This window comes from Triturus cristatus, chromosome 1_2 (assembly GCF_964204655.1).
Source record: "Triturus cristatus chromosome 1_2, aTriCri1.1, whole genome shotgun sequence".
Lineage (NCBI taxonomy): Eukaryota > Metazoa > Chordata > Amphibia > Caudata > Salamandridae > Triturus > Triturus cristatus.
This window is the reverse complement of record NC_140580.1, coordinates 1058483400-1058508200: the sequence shown is the minus strand read 5'-3', so window position 1 is coordinate 1058508200 and position 24801 is coordinate 1058483400. Positions and strand designations below refer to the sequence as shown.

Genomic DNA, 24801 nt, shown 5'->3' with positions numbered 1-24801 from the left:
TGGGTTACGTAGGTAGCGTTGTAAAAGTACAGGGTCTTGCGTTCACACAGCGTATGAAATCCAGGTTGAAACTTGGTAAATTTAATTAATCTCCCAAAATGAATACTCTGCAAAATCTGGCTCCTTACCCTAGCATTTTTAAATAAAGTATAAAAGCGTTTTTCTGCTGAATAAATGTTTGCACCATATTTAGTCTCCCCAAAAAATGTCAACGTGAAAAAATATATATTTTGTATCTGTTTTTCAATTTTAATTCCTGCACATCTGTTTGCCAGCAAATGTTTCAAGCAAATGAGGGTGTGTGGAGGAGACCTTCTTCTTGAGAGTAATTGTTTAAACCTTTTCCAGTTTAATGGTGATCACAGCAGGAATCCGCTCAAATTCATTGGCAAAACATCAGTTTCACAGACCTACATTTTGTAACCTAGAATCTGTAATGACAATCATGTTTCAGTCTCAGGGAATGAGATCGATAGAGCTCTGTGGCTTTATGGTCACCTCACCTACTCTTACAAGTTTGCAGCGTGCTCAATGGTATCATCGGAAATATCGTGTTTTTAACCTGTCAGTCCTTGTACCTTGTCATGACGATTTCACCAGGGCCTTCCTTGACAAAAATTCCTTTTTCATCCCTGTGTTAACACACAGCTAGAGTGTCCTAGTATCTGAATTTCTCATTTCCTTTGCTGAGACTGTGGGGTAAACCATTTCTCTGTGAAAGTATGGATTTCTAAGTGGGATCCTAACTTTTCCTGTAGAGCTAATTAAAGTGGAATTCACTTAAAAATGTAAACCCTTACTCTGCCCTAATTTAAATGTGTTGTTTTTTTCCTTGGATGTTAGGACCTCATTAAAGTGCACTACAGCTTCCTGAAGGCCATCGATGTGTCGATGATGTCTGGCGGAAGCAGCTTGGCGAAGGTCTTTCTGGAGTACAAAGATCGGTGAGTGGAAAGTGTCACAAGTGCTGGTGCCTTTGGTTGTCACTAAGTGGGAATATTTTGCATTCTATACTAAATGTCAGTGTAGTAGCAGGTTAGTGGAACATCTGGCTTATGATCCTTGTCCACCAGTGCAAAATGAATAAGAGGGTGAGTCTGTCATAACCTGTTCCATCCGGCATGCTTGGCAAGTGATACTGGGTGATGCGACGTTTAGACTCAATATCAGATATGAGGCTTATTTGCCATCTTTATACAGACCAAAGGAAGAAGGTCTTGTTCTGCGCTCTTTCTTAAAAAAGGTATTGGAACAATGTGTAGTTCTCCGAAATACATGGTGTTCTTGAAGCCTCCAATGGCTCTTGGAAGTTCTTTATGCCATTTGTTTTATTTAATTTATGGAAAGAATTAAATTAGCAGAATTGTTGTTGAATGAAATGGCGCTATAGTTTCTAAATACATCTTACATTGCGCTCTCTCTCTCTCTCTCTCTATATATATATATATATATATATATATATATATATAACAAATATGTGAATCGATTATATAATATGCTATTCATTACCACTGATGAGTGTGGGCAGGGACCATGACTCTCAAGAGTTACAGCCTGGTGTGGGTCATGTTGACCCTGCCAACGTCAACTATGTCTGTATTCATTTATGTAGTTTGTGGGTATCGCAAACCTTGACAAGAGGCACTGGTACAGAGTCCAGCGGAGTTAAAATCAGCAAATGATTGAACAGACGTAGACTGTGTATTCATTGTAAGCCTGTGTTCTTAAAAGAGGTGCAGCTTCAGCTCTTTTCTAAATTGGAACAGTACTAAGAGATAGAGGGATATTGTTCCAGATACTGGGTGCAAAGATGGACAACAAATGTTGCCTTGTTTTTTCTTCTCTTTTACACGTCTTTGCCTCCAGTCTGATTGTGACCTGATTGCATGTTGACTACGCGCCACTAGAGAAGGTGAATTTTCATCCAGAGACCTGGGGATGCTGCTGTGGATGGCTTTGCAAATGATGCAGCTGGGTGTGAATATAGTATTTTAGTTACCAAAATAAAGTCCTTTCCTCGTGTATAACAAGGCAGTCATTGATACCAAGGGAGTGTCTAAGGGGCTGCAAGGAAGGGAATCAAGCACATGATTTTGTGGGGCAGCCATAAGGCAATTATTGCTGAAGGGGGAGTCATGATATTGTGAGAGGTCCAAATGAAGTCAATGTGTACAGCTGGGTAAAATTCCTAACACACTTAGGGTAAGTTACCCACAAAGGTCCTTGAATGTGAATCAGGGAAAATTCCTGCTACATGTGCATAAACTTATCTGCTTGGGTCAAAGACAAAGTTTTCCCTAAGGTGTCAGAGTGTCATAAATGAGGCCTGAAGATGTCAAACATTAGCTGCTGTAAAAAATGAAATGTCACACATAAACTGACTTAAACTTGGTAGCCCTGTTTGACATAGTTAAATGTAGGCATGTTGTCCCCTGCATATGCAATAAACCAAGGGCAGGAGTTCTGTAGGAACATATGATTTATTTTAATCCAAAGAGATGCATTGAAATGGTGACAGCATCTCTTACACTAAATGCGAACCCCTCAACAGCTAATTAAACATTTTTACCAGGGCTATTGGAATTATGCAGCATTGAGGACTAAATTAGGTGGCAAGAAAATGCTAATTATTTTGATGTAATGTTGCACATTTTGTGATAGTATTACTTTATAATTTTGTCATTTTTTTAACAAGTTAACTCTTCCTGGTCAAAGGTTGAACTAATTTGTACCAGTTTAAGATACAAATATAATCAAAAACAGCAGAAAGCTGGCAGGTCGACTTGTGCATAGGGCCTTCTTTTACACAGTAACACGTCACTTAGATTTCAGTAACTTTTAAAAATGAACGTCCCACCTCCATAGTAAATATCGACTGTAAAATCTATGTGAAAATCCTTGCTCTCAGCCTGGAACCCATACTTAACAAAATCATACACCCCTCCCAAACAGAACTCATCAGAGTCAGATTTATTACTGATAACATTAGACTATTCAGCCGTGCAATAGAGAAAGACCCCCACCTTGATCACCCGGCCTGTGCAATAGCGCTAGACGTGGAGAAAGCCTCCAATAAGGTCTCCTCGCCTTTCCTCCACGCCACCCTCACTACCTTCATCCTAGGCTCTTATTCAAATGAGTCTCTCCTTATAGAAGGAGGCAAGAGCCAGAATAAACATTAACGGCTCTCTATCTAATACATATAACCTCCAACAGGGTACTAGACAAGAGTGCTCCCTCTCTCCCCTACTATTCCTACTCACACTAGAACCCCATCTCATACAAATTAGAGGGCACCCTTCTATACCAGACATCCCTTTCAATGCAGTCCCACAGAAAGTAGCTGCCTGTGCGGACAATATCCTCCTGTTCACTACCCAGGCAGATCTAGCGCTGCCCAGTACCATGTCCACGATCAACATTATGCCCAGGCTTCTGGATATTATCTTAACAAAGATAAAACGGAGATCCTCCCTCTTAATATCCACTGTGATAGATCCATTGTTGGCGACAAGGGTCTCAAATGGGCTCCCCACAAAATAAAATACTTTGGTCTATTGTGCCTCCCAAATCTTAGAGAATCCATTAACCATAACGAGAATATGACCTTAGGCAAAATTAAGGACATCATATATAACTGGTCCTCTAGATAAATCGTATGGTGGTGAAGAATAGAATCCTTCAAAATGAAGATTATTTCCCTTATCAACTTTCTAATTAGTATGTCACCCATACACCTCTCAGGCACTTTCTTTGCCAATGTAATCCTCACTGAATTTCTATGGTAATGCAAGAAAGCCAGAATTGCCTTAAAGAAACGAAGACTACACAAAATATTAGGTGGTCTGAATTTACCAGATTATAGAAGATATCAGCGCGCTTTCCAAGCTAAACAGGGAAGCCTTTGGCTCTCCCTCCCACCTCTCCCTCATGACTCGAGATTGAACAAGCACTGGCCAGACCACTCTACCTTACCTCTTTTATTCCATATAAGAAAATAGTAATAGAGCACTCAGCAAGCATCCTTATGTGCACAGCACAAGCCCTCAGAAAGATTGATAACAAACTCCCTGTCAAAATGCGACACTCACCTCTTGCCTCACTATGGCATAAGGAGCACCTAAAACTAGGCGGCAAAACTATTTTTCTAGAGACTTGGGCACAAAAAGGTATACTGGTATCAGGAGACCTTGATACCACCCACAATCCCTTACCTTTTTCCCATCTTAAAGCCAAATTTGACCTAAATGATCTGGACTCCTACCGCTCCTTAAAAGTTAAAGCAATTCTCTCCAGGCACAAATCCTGTGACACTGCTGACTACCCAGGACTCTGTGCTTATACAGCAAAGGAGGCTATGCAGCTACCAAACTCTACACTGTCCTATCCACTATTAGTTCTGCACTAAACAAATCAAAACAAAATAAATGGCAATCACTCCTACACGATACAAACAGCCCTAAAGTGGCACCTCTGAACTGGTCCTACATCTGGGCGAATGTAACCTTGAACAAAATACCTCCATCCTTAGCTCAGAGTAGATACTGGGTGTCTCATATGTCTCACTGGACCCCAGCCAAACTGTTTAAACTCAGTCTTCAAAAAAGCTGAGCTGTGAAAGAGGGCCAGGAGTCCTGGGTCGCGTGCCGCTGGACCTACACCTTCCCTAAGAATTTTTGTGCAGAAATAAGTAAAACCACATCACAAATTCTAAACCTGATTTGGACACCAACCCTGTCCTCTCTTACCCTGGGTATGCTTCTGCCCCGACATGCACTCCTTGCTAAACAAGGAAGGGGCATTCTTGTCACAACTGGCCTTAAAGTCATTCTCTCAGAATGGATAGACTTATCCAGACTTTCTCCCCACACTTTGTGGGAATGGGTACAATTCAACAGAGGGGTGGATAATTCCCTGAACCCATACCTAAAAACAACATCAAGGAAGAAAGATAAGATCTTCTCCAAGCTAGATAACTTCATGCTTGTCACATCACTATAACGGCTTCCACGGCATCCCCCTCCCACACCCCTACCCTACCCAACCTCCACCCCCCCGGGCATACCTCTCCCTCATCTCTGCTCTTACTTATCTCTCGCCTGCCCCTTCTCCTGTTTTCTTAGATCTCTATCCGCATAATGAAATCAGTTGGGGTAATCCACAGCAGATACTCACCACTCATATCCTTGATTCCATCCACACAAACAACAATACCCTCACCTTCTACTCACATACATACAACTAAACGTACCCAACGTTTTATTTGTCGCCTCCCTCGATAAACCGAGAATGCAATACTCTACTGCATTAAGGTCTCCCCAACGGCAAACTGTTAATTCGTACATCTACCATATCTGTGCTCAATTGATCTTATAAAATCTCAATAAAAAATGACTTGAATTTAAAAAAAAGATTTCAGTAACTTTTGATCCTGTTTGAGTTAGAAACAAATTTTGTTTTGCCTCAATCTGTAGCTTATGCAGCAGATGATGAATTATGCAGCAAATGCATGATAATGTGGAAAACGACACAGCTGCAGAATCGCATGATTCCAGTGGCCATGTCTATTACCGAAAAAACAGCAATTTCCAATATCACCCAGGCCTGCGTGAGCCATTACATACATATGCACTATGCTCTATGTATTTTATTGCATGTGATGTTTCTATCATTGGTGTTCCTAGAAGTGAACGTCGGGGTGGGGGGGGGGGGCACACATGAAGTGCCAGATAAACTGGTGCTACACCTGGGCACACGGAATAAGGCATTACATGGAATGGGGATCTGTCAGGCTTATTTATGGTAGATTAATTTGCTCTGCGAAAATAAAAATAAATTGCCTAATCTTCACCTTTTGGTGACTAGATTTAATTAGCATCTGCACATCCCTTACAAACCTACTCCCCTATGTAGGCGTCAATCAGGTAAACATTCACTCAGCCCCTAAAATTAAATTTTGATAATAAAAATGATTTCTTCTTTTTCTTCTTTTGTGGGTTGCATCTATAGCAACCTTTGAGTCGCAGCACAAAGGCATGTACATTTGAGAAGCATTTCTAAAAGTGTTCTGTTCATTTTAAAAGGTGGATCATTGTCAAAAGTGAACTCTAAAAAGGATCAAATTAAAATACCTTTTTGTGTTATAAATAGTTAAATAAGCGAAGTTCTCAATTTTCGAGCGATCTGACTGACGCAGTGTGTGCCCTTGCGCAGACCGTGCGGCACTGTGAGGGTTTGGGTAGGAGAGCACAAAGTAATAAATGCAGTTCACCATATTGTGTGCAGCTCTTTAAGAATGACTTTGTGGACACATTTTCGAATGAAAATGAAATCTGTTAATACCCCTAAAAGCCAATTGTGTCATCTGAGTAGTAAGGCAGATGGTGGGCCTTCTCTGCTCTCGCTGGACGCCTGGGTGCTGCTGCCACTGGCTGGATTCCATGGGGAGCGCAGTCATATCCACTTTTTCATCTTCGAGCTCTTAAACTTGGATGTACTCAGTGCTCGCGCTCTGAGCATCCTTTGCTAATGTACATGTCAGACTTGCTTGTTTATAAATGAGCTGCAATTTGTCTGATGTTTACAGTTGCCTATATGTGTGCACACCTGAAAAGGTGCACTGAAGGTACGTCTGCTTTCAATGGAACAGTGCATGTGTGAGTGTAGCCTTAGTCTGCTTTGAATGCACCCAGACCTCTTACCTGGCAAGCAAGGTCAAGATCTGGGGTGGTCTACTCGCCATCCTCAGTACCAATATTGCCTGGCTGGAAACCAGAGGGCGCTGAATGGTTGTCAGACCTTTTCCTGCTCTACATCGATGATCTGAACCCGAAGCCCTGTGCAGATCAGTCCGCTCTCTCATTCACTTCCACAAGGAGCTTCGCTTTAGGTGTCTGTGCACCCCTCACTCTTTTACTGTGCTTCGCTCCTCTATGGGTATATATGTGCTATTAAGGTATCCTAATGCTATGCACATGTAGGCACGGATACTTTGGATTTCAGATCCAGATACAACCTTCAAGCTTTCTGAGCCCCCAAAATAGAGCACTTGCAAGGTCTGTCTGGCTCATACACACCAGCTCCCCAAGACAGCAGCTTGGGCAGACTCCATCTGCAGTTTCATGTCTGGGAGATCATGTTCAGGGGGGCCTGGCCTGCCAGTTTAGGCTGGACTGCTCATTTTGGAGCAGGGCCAAGGCTGATTTGCATGTGGGTTGTTCCTGTCTGGTGAGTTAAAAAAATGCTGGAGTGGAATGCAGCCCCGCATAATTAGCAGTGACCGAGGTTGATTCACTCACTCCACCTGTCACTTTTTTGTTTCCTCAGTGTGACCGGTATCCTCAGACGTGGGTACTGTAAGCGCTGTACAACTGAAACCCAGCTGCACCCTGCTGGCAAGGCCGAATCTGGTCTGGGGTTGCTTGTGTTCCCGTTCAGAGGGAACCTGGCCTGGCAGTTTGGGCCGGACTCTTCCTATCGGAGGAAGGTCAAAGCTCATTTACATTTGGCTGGTTCCTGTTGGAGGGGCGTGGTGGTCAAAATATCGATGGACTGGCATGCGCGCGGAGTCATTACCAGTTGCTGAGATGATGTCAAGCATTCCACCCACCACTTGTTTGCCTTCCTCAGTAATCCTGTATACTGTGGGCAGGAAGTATGATCATGGCCCAGTGTCTCCTGTTCTCCAAAGCCATCAGCATGCACACACTCCAAGGGCTTGTTCGAGACTATTCACCCTTGCTCAGTGGCTCTCGGCTCCAGTGGTTCTGGCTCTAGCAGGGGCTATGACCCTCCGTGCAGTGCAGGTCTAGGCCTATAACGTATAGTGGTAAATCTGGCTGTGATTGAACTATCTGTTTAATGAAGACTTTTTTCTGTGTTCTGTATGTGTGGCGTGTCCTTGTCTCCAAGTAGGTCAGCTGTGGGGTGGACAAGTCCTGTTCGCACATTCGCCTTATTCCAGAATCTTGGCCTTTATTTCATTATTAAAATGTTCACTCTTCAGGTGGGCAAAAACTGCATTTTGTCAGTTCCATGGTGCATTGTCAGTGCAATTCTTCAAACTTTCAGACCAGAAGAGAGCAAGCATTCATGACGTCAGACTATCACCCAGTCCTTGCAGTGAAAACTGGGGACCGTCTATGACCTCACAAACATTCACCCATTTCCACCCCAGTACATGGATTGTGACATTAAGCAATGATGAGACAGGCTGAATGTAACCTTAGCTGGGGGCACCTGTGAAAGGAATTGATGTGAATGAGGCCGTCCTGCAAACCCACGGGTTTGTGGCTCATCCGTGAGTCGATGAAAAGACAGCACGGGGCCTATCAGATTCAGTGAAAGCCTTCCTTTCCTTCAGTGTGAGTGAGTGTCTGCTTGAAGAGGGGGAAGCAGGTCGCAGCATGAAAAAAAGAGTGTTTTCTAAACACAGGTGAACTTCCTGACCCACTTTTGAGAGGTATTTGCGGATGACTTTTAATGCCGCGCGATGCCCGCTGGGCAGATTGCTGAATTAATCAGGCCCAGGGCGCTGGCGCGAGGAGCCGGTGAGTGACAGCTCCGCGCGCGCGCGGGGGAGCCTCTCTGCATTGCAAAGCAGGCCTCGAGACAGCCGCTCTCCGTTTTACATATTTCTGCCACAGTCTTGAATGATCACTTTCTTAGCTTCGAGTTGTTCTGCCCTGTTTTTACTGATTTCTACCTGCGCAGTCAAACAGTGGTGATCTGCCTACCTGCAATTACACCTGATGTTTCCTGGACCGTGGTGTAGAATCCTCAAGGTTGTTAAAGCCCTCACACATATTGTTGGGTTGCCACAACGTGGTTTTAGAGCTGTAGAGATGCTGTAAGTATGTTGTGTGTGTGTGTGTGTATGGTGGGGGGCGAGGGATGAGGGGGAGGGGCAGTACTGTAAAACTTCAGAAAGATTGGCAGGGTGGCAGATCTGCAGGGGTCAGTACACCGCTGCGCTGTGCTTGTGAAACGTGTCAACTTCAGTCCTACCGCTGTGGGAATGGTGGGGAGGTGGGTGATTGACAGCCTTCATCTGGCTTGCCTTTGCTCTGTACTCAGGAATTGGCAGCACATGGTGTGATGAGGGTTTTACATGGAGCCTGAGCGACCCAGGTTCGAACCCCAGTGGTGTTTCCTCTTATAGGGTTGAGAGGGTGAACCAAGGATGCAGAAAGTACATTTCTGTGGAGAACATGGACAGCCTTGAGGAGAGCCGAAGGGGGTGAGGGGTTTTGGCTTGGCTCGGCTCGGTCTAAGAGTTAAAGCACAAACCGGGCCATCAAAACATGTAAATCAATCAAAATATGTCAGGAAAATATAGGAGAAAGACCTAAAAAAAAATGTTTGCACATTTCTGAGTGTCCCAGTGAAATTAAAGCAAGTATATCACTGAATTGAGTGCATTTAATTAAAAGTATTATTTCTTAAACATAAAACCTTCTTGAATACCGCTGTGCCCCGATGACAGTGCTACTAGTTACCCAAGGTGTGTCATTTTGTCATATTCTCTAATTATATAGTTTGACTGTTATTAAAACATAAACATAACAAACACACATATATATATGTGATCAAGGCCATCTGGTGGCCGAAACGTGTAATGGCGTGCTGTGTGGGTGCTGATTGACATTAAAAACCTGTGAAGCACGAGTTGGTGTCCGTGTGCTTCTTCCTCGCCGGTCGGAGGTGGGAGATAGCTTGTTTGATTTTCATATGTATATATATATATATATATTCACAAAAATGCCCCTTCCGACTGTATTGACCCAGATGGGAGGTGGCGCACACTCCGGCGGAGCGTGCCGGTAATTAAGTTCCAAAGTAGAGAAAAAGCAATCCCAGTGCGCTCTCAGGAGACAAAGCCACAGACACGAAATGCAAAGAGGGGTTGTTTATTCCACAACGCGTTTCAGCTCGGAAGCCTTGATCACGTGGAAGAATGTGTACAACAGGGTAACTGATAAAGTTGTAATTCATAAACATGGACATGGGACTGAAAGGCCAGCCCAAAGGCATATTCGCCGACTACGGCAGACATGTTGGAATGTGCAACAAAGAGTAATAATTGTCTGGGTATGCATACATAATTATCAAGTGATCAAACAACAATGTAATTGAAAATAATGCATGAAAAAAATTGTTTCAAATGTATACGCTACACGAAAATGAAAATAATAGGAAAAATGCCTAGAATCAAACGAATTGTAGCGTTATTGTGAGTAAATGCATAGTGCTTGCGAACACGAGAACAGGGCTGGTGCCTGGCATAGGCTCATCAAAAACAAATTAAATGTATGACCCAACTGGGTTTGGATGAGGGGATAAAAATAAAATGAATGAAGTAAATTGAGATGTGAACCCAAATGGGTTCGCGTTACGATAGGTAACAGCGTGTATGTCAGGCAAAAGGGTCAAATTTGTATGAAATACAACCTGAGGGTCAAATACCCCAGGAAAATAAGTATAGTGCATAAGTCCCATAAAGTCCAAAATTAATGGAATGCCGATAGAATCAGTTACCGTGCTCGAAAACGTGAAGAAACGGAAGGAAGGGTAGGTGGCCCGTGCGGAGTGAGTGCCAGTGAGAGGGCACCTTCCTTTCTTCCTGAAATGAAAAAAACACAAAAAAGACATTGTTAAAATTGCCATGGCAAATACTCATAAAAGTACATACATAGTCAAATGGGAAGAAGAATCTCAGACCTGTAATCAGAAAAATGAATATCATGAGGTGAGCGAGAGAACTAAAATTGCCACATAGTTAATGACACAGACATAAAACAGTAGTAATCCTGACAAATGGTTATTCCTTTAAATGAACGGACAATTCTTCATCAAAATTGAGGCCCCCTGGGTGTTTGGTTTGAAATTGGACTATGTACTTGGACTCACGTTGCCTTAATTTGAGTACCCTGTTGCCTCCTCTAAAATTGATTGTAATTTGTTCCAATATGAAAAAAGTGAGGAGTTCAGGGTTAGAAAAATGTGTTTCTTCAAAGTGGCGGGCCACTGGGTATTTCACATCTTTGTGGATTATGGCTCGGTAATGTTCAAGGATACGTTTTTTGGCAGGCAGGGTGGTGCTGCCAATATACCAACGCAGACAGGGACATTCAATGACATAGACAACAAAAGTGGTGCTGCATGTCAGAAATTCTCTGATTTCTTTCGTGACGCCATTATAATTGAGTTTGTTGCGGAACTTGCTGTTCTTACAGGCCTTACAATGGCCGCAAGGGTAGAAACCCTCGAGGCCATGTTGATGTCTGGTAGGGTAAATGGTGACATCACTTCTCACCACCATGTCCCTAATGCTCCTGCCTTTGCGATAGGTGATACTTGGTCTGTTAGGTATGGTCTCACCAATTATATTATCGCATTTAAGGATATCCCAATGTTTGGCTATAGTTTTGTGTATACTGCTAGAGTCAGAGTTAAAAGTCATGATCATCCTGGTGGTGTTAGTGGTGTCATCATTTGTCTCGGTGGGTTTGTCTGAAATGGTATTCTCCCTGGGTATGGCATCCGCTCTAGTTTTGGCTCTCTGGAGAACCCAGTTAGGGTATCCCCTGAGCTTGAAACGTGAGATCATCTCCCTGCTGGTGGTTTCATATGTCTCTGGGGTGCTGCAGTTCCTCTTTGCCCTCAACAGTTCGCCGTAAGGGATACTCCACTTGAGTGTCTCCGGGTGGCTGCTGAGGGCATGCAGCACACTGTTGCCTGCAGTTGACTTTCTAAAGAGAGTGGTTTGCATGGCATTGTCAATGATTTCTATCTTGACATCTAGAAATTCTGCACTGTTTTTGCTGATATGGCTGGTCAAGACAATGTTGTTATCATTGATGTTGAGTTTGTCAATAAATTTGGTGGCTTGTTCTTCATCGCCATTCCAAATGACAAACAAATCATCAATGTAACGCATCCATGTGGTGACTTGGTCGAGATCTTGTTTGTACTCAGGGTTGGTGAATACTTGTTCCTCCCACAATCCCATAAAGAGATTCGCCAGACTTGGGGCAAAGCAAGAACCCATAGCGATCCCGACCACCTGTCTGTATAGTTCACCGTTGAACAAAAAAATATTGTTGGTCAGACAGTGATGGATCATTTCAATAATCATGGCATTGTGGTCTCTGAGACGTAGGGGTCTGGATTTGAGATAATATTCACATACCTCTATGCCCTGACGGTGGTCAATAATGGTGTAAAGTGACTGTACGTCCAGAGTGATGAGACAAGAATTGGTTTCCCATGTGATGTTATTGAGTTTTTTGAGGAAGTCTTTTGTGTCCCTGATGTAACTGGGAAGATTACTGACATAGTCTCTCAAAAAATGATCAATATATTTGGAGACATGCTCCGAAACACTGCCCCTGGAGGATACAATAGGGCGCCCGGGGGGATTTTTGGGGTCTTTGTGCAATTTCGGAAGAAGATACAGTGCAGGAAGGATAGGATGGTCATTCTTTAAATAGGTATATTCCTCCCACTCAAGTAGACCTTTCTCTCTCCACATGATAAGCTTGTCCCATAGTGTGGTGATGCTGGTATTATATCTGTCAACCCTGATATGTTCATAATAACGGGTGTCAGAAAGTTGCCTAATGGCTTCAGTGATATATCCGTCCCTGTCTAAGATGACAACATTGCCGCCCTTGTCAGCAGGGCGGATGATGATATTGTTGTCTTCAATCAATGATTTAAGTGATTGTCGTTGTGTGTAAGTTAGATTGTTGTATTGGCTTCTCTTCTTACTGTGTCTCAGAGTGCATAAAGACTTGGTGACGCAATCATGAAATGTATCAATGGGATCATAAGGAGATGTTGGAAAGAAGGTGGATTTAGGTTTGAAGCCTGAGGAGGCATGACAGTCAGTGGAGAGGCCGACTATATCAGCAACTTGAGTTGTGCTCAGTTGTTCTCCACTGTTGGCACCCTCCGTTCCTGAGCTGCAATTCTGATCAAGAACTATCATATCACTCAGTATCTCAATATCGCTTAATGTGATGTTGTTCAAATGGTGCGATGCATTAGACAAGTTCTTACTGGGATTGTTCAATCTTTTGAGTTTGTGCCATTTTTTTAATTTGAGTTTTCTTACAAACTTAAAGATATCAATTCTAGTATCAGTGAAGTTGAAAGGAGCAGAGGGGCAGAAAGAAAGACCTAGGCATAAAGTCATTTTTTCAGTCTCAGTGATGTTTCTTTGAGATAGGTTGACAACTGTTTTGTTTACCGTAATGGAATCCATTAATAGTTCTTTCTTGGGCGAGTTCTTGTTCCCACGGTGCCCCTGGCTCTGCCTCTTCTGCCATCGCTGCTGAAGTCTCTTAGTCCTGTTTCGTCGTTTCCTCGGCCTCTGCCGCGACCTCTTCCCCTCTGCCCCCGTGTTCTGGTTGCCGGAGTGTCCTGCCTCGTCCTCCTGCTCCGGCGCAGATGGCGGTACTCCTCTAAAAAATTCACGGGTCTGTTGTTGGTTTCAGTGATTGGGGACGCTTCTGTTGAAATGTCTGATTCTGTACCACTGGCGGTAGATGTAGATGCTGTCGAGATAAGGAGGTTCTCACTTGTGGGTACGATATTGGCCCCTTTGGTGTTGTATAGATAGTCGAATTTTTTGCTAAACGTGAGGATCCTCCCACTATCATAGTCATTATAATCCCTATTCAGCTTGCGTTCTTTGCGCGCTTTAATCTCCTCTTCGTGTTTGGCCAAGCGCTCTTTCATGATGGTAATGGAACTTTCTACAGTTGCAGTGTCAGAATATTTTTTCAAGTCTTCTGTCAATTCTTGTATCTGTTTGAGAATGTTGTCTCTGTCAATCCACGCATACTTAATTAAGATTTCTAGCATTCTCTTGGAGCTGATGGCCGAATTTTCAGACCATTCAGTCAGCATGTTGGGATTCGGTGTCTCGTATGTCGGGGTTATGAATATACGTAACCCCCTTGGAACCATGTTTTGGTCCACATAATTCTGGAGTGAAGTCGCCTCCCACCACTTCGAGATCTCCGATCTTTTCAATTTTTCAAGAGTCTTTATTTGTTCATCTATTGAGGAAATGTGACTCACTGTAGGTTCAGTGGCAATCTTGTCTCTCGATTTCCTCGAAAACATAACTAGGGCAGCTGCCCTTCTTTCTTCTTCCTCATTCATAGTAAACAACCCCTTAGTGTGATAGTAGTGTCTGTAGTGAGCCTCCCCCTGTGTAACTCACAGGTTCCTCCTGCCAAACATGGTCGTCTCTGATAGACCGTGACGAATAATAGGTGTGCACTAGAGTGAAAGTGCCAATGTCCTGGTGCAAATGGTGCAGTGTTATAACCAGAAATGCGGTTCACTCTAGAGGCTCCGTAGCGGTAACGGGCACAGTGGACGTACATACAGAGGGAATCCAAATCTAAAACTGCTTCTTCCGGACTGTACGCGAACCACTCACCAGGGTAAATGTGTCGCGCACTGGTACGTAAAGGCAGAGAAAGGAAACGGACTCACCTCGTTAATGTCGTCGAGTGCTGCAGCGCATTGCACGATACACCATGGATGGCCGGTCTTGTTGCAGTCCTCCGTATTCCAATATTCACAAAAATGCCCCTTCCGACTGTATTGACCCAGATGGGAGGTGGCGCACACTCCGGCGGAGCGTGCCGGTAATTAAGTTCCAAAGTAGAGAAAAAGCAATCCCAGTGCGCTCTCAGGAGACAAAGCCACAGACACGAAATGCAAAGAGGGGTTGTTTATTCCACAACGCGTTTCAGCTCGGAAGCCTTGATCACGTGGAAGAATGTGTACAACAGGGTAACTGATAAAGTTGTAATTCATAAACATGGACATGGGACTGAAAGGCCAGCCCAAAGGCATATTCGCCGACTACGGCAGACATGTTGGAATGTGCAACAAAGAGTAATAATTGTCTGGGTATGCATACATAATTATCAAGTGATCAAACAACAATGTAATTGAAAATAATGCATGAAAAAAATTGTTTCAAATGTATACGCTACACGAAAATGAAAATAATAGGAAAAATGCCTAGAATCAAACGAATTGTAGCGTTATTGTGAGTAAATGCATAGTGCTTGCGAACACGAGAACAGGGCTGGTGCCTGGCATAGGCTCATCAAAAACAAATTAAATGTATGACCCAACTGGGTTTGGATGAGGGGATAAAAATAAAATGAATGAAGTAAATTGAGATGTGAACCCAAATGGGTTCGCGTTACGATAGGTAACAGCGTGTATGTCAGGCAAAAGTTACCTTTTGCCTGACATACGTCATAAGTGCATAAGTCCCATAAAGTCCAAAATTAATTTTGGACTTTATGGGACTTATGCACTATACTTATTTTCCTGGGGTATTTGACCCTCAGGTTGTATTTCATACAAATTTGACCCTTTTGCCTGACATACACGCTGTTACCTATCGTAACGCGAACCCATTTGGGTTCACATCTCAATTTACTTCATTCATTTTATTTTTATCCCCTCATCCAAACCCAGTTGGGTCATACATTTAATTTGTTTTTGATGAGCCTATGCCAGGCACCAGCCCTGTTCTCGTGTTCGCAAGCACTATGCATTTACTCACAATAACGCTACAATTCGTTTGATTCTAGGCATTTTTCCTATTATTTTCATTTTCGTGTAGCGTATACATTTGAAACAATTTTTTTCATGCATTATTTTCAATTACATTGTTGTTTGATCACTTGATAATTATGTATGCATACCCAGACAATTATTACTCTTTGTTGCACATTCCAACATGTCTGCCGTAGTCGGCGAATATGCCTTTGGGCTGGCCTTTCAGTCCCATGTCCATGTTTATGAATTACAACTTTATCAGTTACCCTGTTGTACACATTCTTCCACGTGATCAAGGCTTCCGAGCTGAAACGCGTTGTGGAATAAACAACCCCTCTTTGCATTTCGTGTCTGTGGCTTTGTCTCCTGAGAGCGCACTGGGATTGCTTTTTCTCTACTTTGGAACTTAATTACCGGCACGCTCCGCCGGAGTGTGCGCCACCTCCCATCTGGGTCAATACAGTCGGAAGGGGCATTTTTGTGAATATTGGAATACGGAGGACTGCAACAAGACCGGCCATCCATGGTGTATCGTGCAATGCGCTGCAGCACTCGACGACATTAACGAGGTGAGTCCGTTTCCTTTCTCTGCCTTTACGTACCAGTGCGCGACACATTTACCCTGGTGAGTGGTTCGCGTACAGTCCGGAAGAAGCAGTTTTAGATTTGGATTCCCTCTGTATGTACGTCCACTGTGCCCGTTACCGCTACGGAGCCTCTAGAGTGAACCGCATTTCTGGTTATAACACTGCACCATTTGCACCAGGACATTGGCACTTTCACTCTAGTGCACACCTATTATTCGTCACGGTCTATCAGAGACGACCATGTTTGGCAGGAGGAACCTGTGAGTTACACAGGGGGAGGCTCACTACAGACACTACTATCACACTAAGGGGTTGTTTACTATGAATGAGGAAGAAGAAAGAAGGGCAGCTGCCCTAGTTATGTTTTCGAGGAAATCGAGAGACAAGATTGCCACTGAACCTACAGTGAGTCACATTTCCTCAATAGATGAACAAATAAAGACTCTTGAAAAATTGAAAAGATCGGAGATCTCGAAGTGGTGGGAGGCGACTTCACTCCAGAATTATGTGGACCAAAACATGGTTCCAAGGGGGTTACGTATATTCATAACCCCGACATACGAGACACCGAATCCCAACATGCTGACTGAATGGTCTGAAAATTCGGCCATCAGCTCCAAGAGAATGCTAGAAATCTTAATTAAGTATGCGTGGATTGACAGAGACAACATTCTCAAACAGATACAAGAATTGACAGAAGACTTGAAAAAATATTCTGACACTGCAACTGTAGAAAGTTCCATTACCATCATGAAAGAGCGCTTGGCCAAACACGAAGAGGAGATTAAAGCGCGCAAAGAACGCAAGCTGAATAGGGATTATAATGACTATGATAGTGGGAGGATCCTCACGTTTAGCAAAAAATTCGACTATCTATACAACACCAAAGGGGCCAATATCGTACCCACAAGTGAGAACCTCCTTATCTCGACAGCATCTACATCTACCGCCAGTGGTACAGAATCAGACATTTCAACAGAAGCGTCCCCAATCACTGAAACCAACAACAGACCCGTGAATTTTTTAGAGGAGTACCGCCATCTGCGCCGGAGCAGGAGGACGAGGCGGGACACTCCGGCAACCAGAACACGGGGGCAGAGGGGAAGAGGTCGCGGCAGAGGCCGAGGAAACGACGAAACAGGACTAAGAGACTTCAGCAGCGATGGCAGAAGAGGCAGAGCCAGGGGCACCGTGGGAACAAGAACTCGCCCAAGAAAGAACTATTAATGGATTCCATTACGGTAAACAAAACAGTTGTCAACCTATCTCAAAGAAACATCACTGAGACTGAAAAAATGACTTTATGCCTAGGTCTTTCTTTCTGCCCCTCTGCTCCTTTCAACTTCACTGATACTAGAATTGATATCTTTAAGTTTGTAAGAAAACTCAAATTAAAAAAATGGCACAAACTCAAAAGATTGAACAATCCCAGTAAGAACTTGTCTAATGCATCGCACCATTTGAACAACATCACATTAAGCGATATTGAGATACTGAGTGATATGATAGTTCTTGATCAGAATTGCAGCTCAGGAACGGAGGGTGCCAACAGTGGAGAACAACTGAGCACAACTCAAGTTGCTGATATAGTCGGCCTCTCCACTGACTGTCATGCCTCCTCAGGCTTCAAACCTAAATCCACCTTCTTTCCAACATCTCCTTATGATCCCATTGATACATTTCATGATTGCGTCACCAAGTCTTTATGCACTCTGAGACACAGTAAGAAGAGAAGCCAATACAACAATCTAACTTACACACAACGACAATCACTTAAATCATTGATTGAAGACAACAATATCATCATCCGCCCTGCTGACAAGGGCGGCAATGTTGTCATCTTAGACAGGGACGGATATATCACTGAAGCCATTAGGCAACTTTCTGACACCCGTTATTATGAACATATCAGGGTTGACAGATATAATACCAGCATCACCACACTATGGGACAAGCTTATCATGTGGAGAGAGAAAGGTCTACTTGAGTGGGAGGAATATACCTATTTAAAGAATGACCATCCTATCCTTCCTGCACTGTATCTTCTTCCGAAATTGCACAAAGACCCCAAAAATCCCCCCGGGCGCCCTATTGTATCCTCCAGGGGCAGTGTTTCGGAGCATGTCTCCAAATATATTGATCATTTTTTGAGAGACTATGTCAGTAATCTTCCCAGTTACATCAGGGACACAAAAGACTTCCTCAAAAAACTCAATAACATCACATGGGAAACCAATTCTTGTCTCATCACTCTGGACGTACAGTCACTTTACACCATTATTGACCACCGTCAGGGCATAGAGGCATGTGAATATTATCTCAAATCCAGACCCCTACGTCTCAGAGACCACAATGCCATGATTATTGAAATGATCCATCACTGTCTGACCAACAATATTTTTTTGTTCAACGGTGAACTATACAGACAGGTGGTCGGGATCGCTATGGGTTCTTGCTTTGCCCCAAGTCTGGCGAATCTCTTTATGGGATTGTGGGAGGAACAAGTATTCACCAACCCTGAGTACAAACAAGATCTCGACCAAGTCACCACATGGATGCGTTACATTGATGATTTGTTTGTCATTTGGAATGGCGATGAAGAACAAGCCACCAAATTTATTGACAAACTCAACATCAATGATAACAACATTGTCTTGACCAGCCATATCAGCAAAAACAGTGCAGAATTTCTAGATGTCAAGATAGAAATCATTGACAATGCCATGCAAACCACTCTCTTTAGAAAGTCAACTGCAGGCAACAGTGTGCTGCATGCCCTCAGCAGCCACCCGGAGACACTCAAGTGGAGTATCCCTTACGGCGAACTGTTGAGGGCAAAGAGGAACTGCAGCACCCCAGAGACATATGAAACCACCAGCAGGGAGATGATCTCACGTTTCAAGCTCAGGGGATACCCTAACTGGGTTCTCCAGAGAGCCAAAACTAGAGCGGATGCCATACCCAGGGAGAATACCATTTCAGACAAACCCACCGAGACAAATGATGACACCACTAACACCACCAGGATGATCATGACTTTTAACTCTGACTCTAGCAGTATACACAAAACTATAGCCAAACATTGGGATATCCTTAAATGCGATAATATAATTGGTGAGACCATACCTAACAGACCAAGTATCACCTATCGCAAAGGCAGGAGCATTAGGGACACGGTGGTGAGAACTGATGTCACCATTTACCCTACCAGACATCAACATGGCCTCGAGGGTTTCTACCCTTGCGGCCATTGTAAGGCCTGTAAGAACAGCAAGTTCCGCAACAAACTCAATTATAATGGCGTCACGAAAGAAATCAGAGAATTTCTGACATGCAGCACCACTTTTGTTGTCTATGTCATTGAATGTCCCTGTCTGCGTTGGTATATTGGCAGCACCACCCTGCCTGCCAAAAAACGTATCCTTGAACATTACCGAGCCATAATCCACAAAGATGTGAAATACCCAGTGGCCCGCCACTTTGAAGAAACACATTTTTCTAACCCTGAACTCCTCACTTTTTTCATATTGGAACAAATTACAATCAATTTTAGAGGAGGCAACAGGGTACTCAAATTAAGGCAACGTGAGTCCAAGTACATAGTCCAATTTCAAACCAAACACCCAGGGGGCCTCAATTTTGATGAAGAATTGTCCGTTCATTTAAAGGAATAACCATTTGTCAGGATTACTACTGTTTTATGTCTGTGTCATTAACTATGTGGCAATTTTAGTTCTCTCGCTCACCTCATGATATTCATTTTTCTGATTACAGGTCTGAGATTCTTCTTCCCATTTGACTATGTATGTACTTTTATGAGTATTTGCCATGGCAATTTTAACAATGTCTTTTTTGTGTTTTTTTCATTTCAGGAAGAAAGGAAGGTGCCCTCTCACTGGCACTCACTCCGCACGGGCCACCTACCCTTCCTTCCGTTTCTTCACGTTTTCGAGCACGGTAACTGATTCTATCGGCATTCCATTAATTTTGGACTTTATGGGACTTATGCACTATACTTATTTTCCTGGGGTATTTGACCCTCAGGTTGTATTTCATACAAATTTGACCCTTTTGCCTGACATACACGCTGTTACCTATCGTAACGCGAACCCATTTGGGTTCACATCTCAATTTACTTCATTCATTTTATTTTTATCCCCTCATCCAAACCCAGTTGGGTCATACATTTAATTTGTTTTTGATGAGCCTATGCCAGGCACCAGCCCTGTTCTCGTGTTCGCAAGCACTATGCATTTACTCACAATAACGCTACAATTCGTTTGATTCTAGGCATTTTTCCTATTATTTTCATTTTCGTGTAGCGTATACATTTGAAACAATTTTTTTCATGCATTATTTTCAATTACATTGTTGTTTGATCACTTGATAATTATGTATGCATACCCAGACAATTATTACTCTTTGTTGCACATTCCAACATGTCTGCCGTAGTCGGCGAATATGCCTTTGGTCTGGCCTTTCAGTCCCATGTCCATGTTTATGAATTACAACTTTATCAGTTACCCTGTTGTACACATTCTTCCACGTGATCAAGGCTTCCGAGCTGAAACGCGTTGTGGAATAAACAACCCCTCTTTGCATTTCGTGTCTGTGGCTTTGTCTCCTGAGAGCGCACTGGGATTGCTTTTTCTCTACTTTGATATATATATATATATTATCTACTGGCGGTCGCCAGTAGATAGTTATAGTTACAACCTAGTTTCCATAGGAAATCTCAAAATTCTATTTTGAATAAGTTTGGCGCCGGTTGACGAATCCTCGCGAAAATTTCAAAACTAATGCGGTGCTCCGTTCAGCTCCTACCCTGAAAGTCTCGGGGTGATTAGTCAAGCGGGGGCCGAGAAAAAGGGGGGGTCCCAAAACGCGTTTTCCCCATGCATTTTTCCATAGGACCTTTAGTCGCAGCTACAGCCCGAACGGCTGAACAGAATTACGTGAAATTTGGCAGAGAGGTAGCCATAAGGTCAAGGAAGTGCCTTTTGCAGGTCTGGTGTAAATCTGTTCAGTATTTCCTGAGAAAATAGCATTTAAAAGCATATCAATATCTACGAGCGCAATTCTGATTGGTTGTTAGATGTCGGTAAACATTCGAATCGGTCGAAACCAGGAAGTGTCGGCCGCCATTTTGTGTCTCGCAGTCTGAGGGGGTTAAAATAAAAGGTGGAGAACTTGAAAGGGGGGCAGAGTGGACAGTTCCTGACCCCCTAGCCTTGGTCAGGGGGTCACAGAAGGATCCCCAAGGGCAAAAAAAACAATTTTTTATATCGCGAGGTGCGCGCACGTTGCGCGCACGCCGAACCGTGGGTGCACCGAGCGCCCACAGCGCGCGCACGGTGCGCGCACGGTGAAACACCTGAAAAAAAAATAAATACATAACTTAGCATTTAAAAATCCGTACAAATTCACTGAAAAAACCATAGGTTTCACACACGTTATAGTTAGCTGGACATTTCACTCGTAAAAAACCAATGAAATTCCCCCGTTATAGTTAGTGCAGGCAACTATAACTCATGCGACCGCAATCCTCTGCTGATGACGTCAGATATTACATCACTGATGACATATGTGTCTTTATGAAAAATAAATATTTGTAATATATGTATAGCTAAAGATTAATGGAAGAAGACATGGGTAAATAAGTGTCTAAATACAGTGATGTAATATCTGACGTCATCAGCAGAGGATTGCGGTCGCGTGATTATAGTTGCCTGCACTAACTATAACGGGGGAATTTAATTGTTTTTTTACGAGTGAAATGTCCAGCTAACTATAACATGTGTGAAACCTATGGTTTTTTAAGTGAATATATATATATACATACATACATACATACATACATACATACATACATACACACACACACACACACATACATACTGAGGTAAAGGGCAGGGCCACAGATCACACAATTCATTCAAGGGGAAGCCAGGATTTGAGTAGAAGATTGCATATTGTGCAGTTCAGAGACAGTTCCTGACATCTTCTCTTTTATTTAACCCCAAGGATTAGTCCTTTTTGATAAGTTATTCAATTATTGTCATATTGTTATGGGTTCATATGGAGTTCACTAAATACACTTATCGCATCTTTAATCATAATGGCGCTCTATACACGTGTATGTATATGCGTCGTGGTAAGATTTAAAGGTGCACTTTAGTGTTTACAGTGTTTACATACACAATGAAGATAAAGTACCGCGACCAGGCATACCTGCCCGAAATAATGCGGCACTTCGCAAGCATCTCCTTGGAGAGCTGGAACCGAGGGAGCAAACTCTGCGGGGGCTGCCAGGCCTATATTTTTGTAGCTAATGATTTAATTGTGGTCTTTGAGGTATTGAGCCTGCCCTGAAATCATTCTTTTTCTCAAGTCAGTGGCGCCACCTATTACATTAACATTAAATTGCATCTCTTGCCTTCCCTTACTCTGCTGGCTCGCCTGTCTTGACAGACAAAACAATTTTGGAAGGGGCTCAACACCTCAGTAACTGCAGTTAAATAATTATTGTACAAAATGTGATAATGTTTGAAATGGGTAACTACCCACCCCAAGGAACAATCACACCTGATTTGTATTGTATGTGTGAACTTTGCCTGGTTTGTTGCATTTTCTTGGGTTTGGCCTGCCTTGTGTTATGTTCATGGTTTTGGACTGTTCTTTAGTTTGAGTTGAGCAGCATGCTTGGCTTTACCATCCTTTGGTTTGATTTAGTTAACACAAGGCTTTTCTAGACTTCTTTAGGATTCATAACTCTGATCAAGCCCACAGTGTATACCTGTTTCTCGGTTGGTTTATACGGTATACATGCCTTTGGTAATATCATATTTTCTGCAGGTATTTTTTTTTCTCTATGTATGGAGTTTTGCAATTTTGCATTACAGTGATAGTTTTTGTGTTGTGTGTATGGCTGTGGTTTTGCTTACACATTTAGCAAGCCGCTAACCTGGCTTATTCCATTCTTGGTAGTGGTACGATGTATACATGGATCCAGCCTGACTTCTACTGTGTGATTGGCTCTGGTCTGCCTTGTATTATGCATGTGATGTTTGCCTTGATTGCATGGTTTTGTGTTCAGCATTGCTTTGGCTGGCTTGTGTGCTATCTGTAACTTTGGTTTGGATTGGACCACATGCAGAAGCTTGATTTGGCGTGTATGGTTTGCGTAGGATTAGCTTGTGCCGAATGCTTGATATTGACATGCCATGCACCTTTTAACTAAGTAGTAGGACTTGCAACATTCCATCAAATATATTTGTTTACCTAAGCAGGGGGAAGTCTTGACAAACCCACCTTCTACAATTCAAAAGTAGTGTAGAGCCCCTGCTCTACATAGGAGCAAGGATGAACATTTTTGGAACTGTTCCCTATCCGAAGAAAAGTCGGTGCACAGATGAGCTCAGGTAAACTTTAGGATAATAGGCAGCAAGGTGGAATTTTTCCTCTCAGGATGTTTCCCATGAAACACTGGTTTCAGCAAATGAGTGACACCAAGACAGAATGCACACTTGTGAGAGAGGCGTCGAGCATGCCGTGAACTTTACACACTCACAGGGAGACCTGTCTTGGGTAGTGAAGTCCTTCCAATGGAGCAGCAGCTCCCCTGCCGCGCTCCCCTATATGCAAGGTTCCTCCTCTGAGTACCTTGGGCGTTTGCACAGATGGGGAGTGCACGTGCGACAGTTGCCACGTGCTGAGTGATCTTAGCGCATCATGATTCACAGCTGTATCAGTAAAGCAGAGGAGTGAACATGCAGTCACCTGCTGTGCAGCATGATTGCGACGTGTGTTGCGTCTGTGCGGTCTACTATGTCTACCCAGGGGATTCACAGAGAAGAGTTCTGCAGCTCAGACGGTTTTCTGTCTATGATCCTGTTGTAATCATCCCGCTATCTACAGATTAGTCGTTTTTAGGTCCTGCGTTAGCCAAGACCTTTTTATTTCATCAGAACTTGCCTAGCTTCCACGTTTCCTAGGTCCATGCGTGATGTGCTGCTCCAAGCCAGGTTTTTTTAATTTCTGGGACTTTGTCCTGTTTTATTATACAAGTCTGAGAATAAAAAATAAAAAAAAACCTGGACTGGGGCAGCTCGTGATGCATAGACCTGGTAAACTTGACAAGGCTGAAATATATGTATAATATGCTTACTTACATGGACTTTCAGTCCCCACCCCCTTTCTTTATCCATTGGTCTAAGTTGGTGTCATTGACATTTTTCTTGTGCCCATTAGGGCACACAGCTAAGGCAGTGGGTCAGCCCCCTCCATCACTAGCACACTTATCTGTGAGTCATAGCATTCTGTCCTTTTATAGGTAGCACTTCCACAACCAAAGTAGTCCCATCCAGTGCCAAAGACTACTAGGGCAATGTGTTCTTTTTGTGCCAGAATATATATATTTTGTCTTTAACCATTGTGTTATAGTCTTTAGAATAAAGAGGGCCCACCTGCTTTCCACACAGAAAACAATTGCTAAGAAATGACAAACCAAAACAAGCATTGACAAAGCCAAACGTTCGGCAGTCATGACCAGACCTATTGGCTTTTCCAATACTTTTATACTGTTAGTGAATTTGTTGTAATGTTCATTTCATGG

General features: G+C 43.2%; 1 protein-coding gene across 1 annotated transcript in view; it reads left to right on the top strand.

Annotated features, from left to right (window-relative positions):
• Positions 1–24801, top strand: part of VAV2 (vav guanine nucleotide exchange factor 2) — an 805614-nt gene that overhangs the window by 646223 nt on the left and 134590 nt on the right. The window contains exon 8 of the mRNA XM_085612602.1: positions 844–944. Coding sequence (XP_085468728.1) covers positions 844–944 — 101 coding nt within the window. The remainder of the gene's footprint in view (positions 1–843; positions 945–24801) is intronic.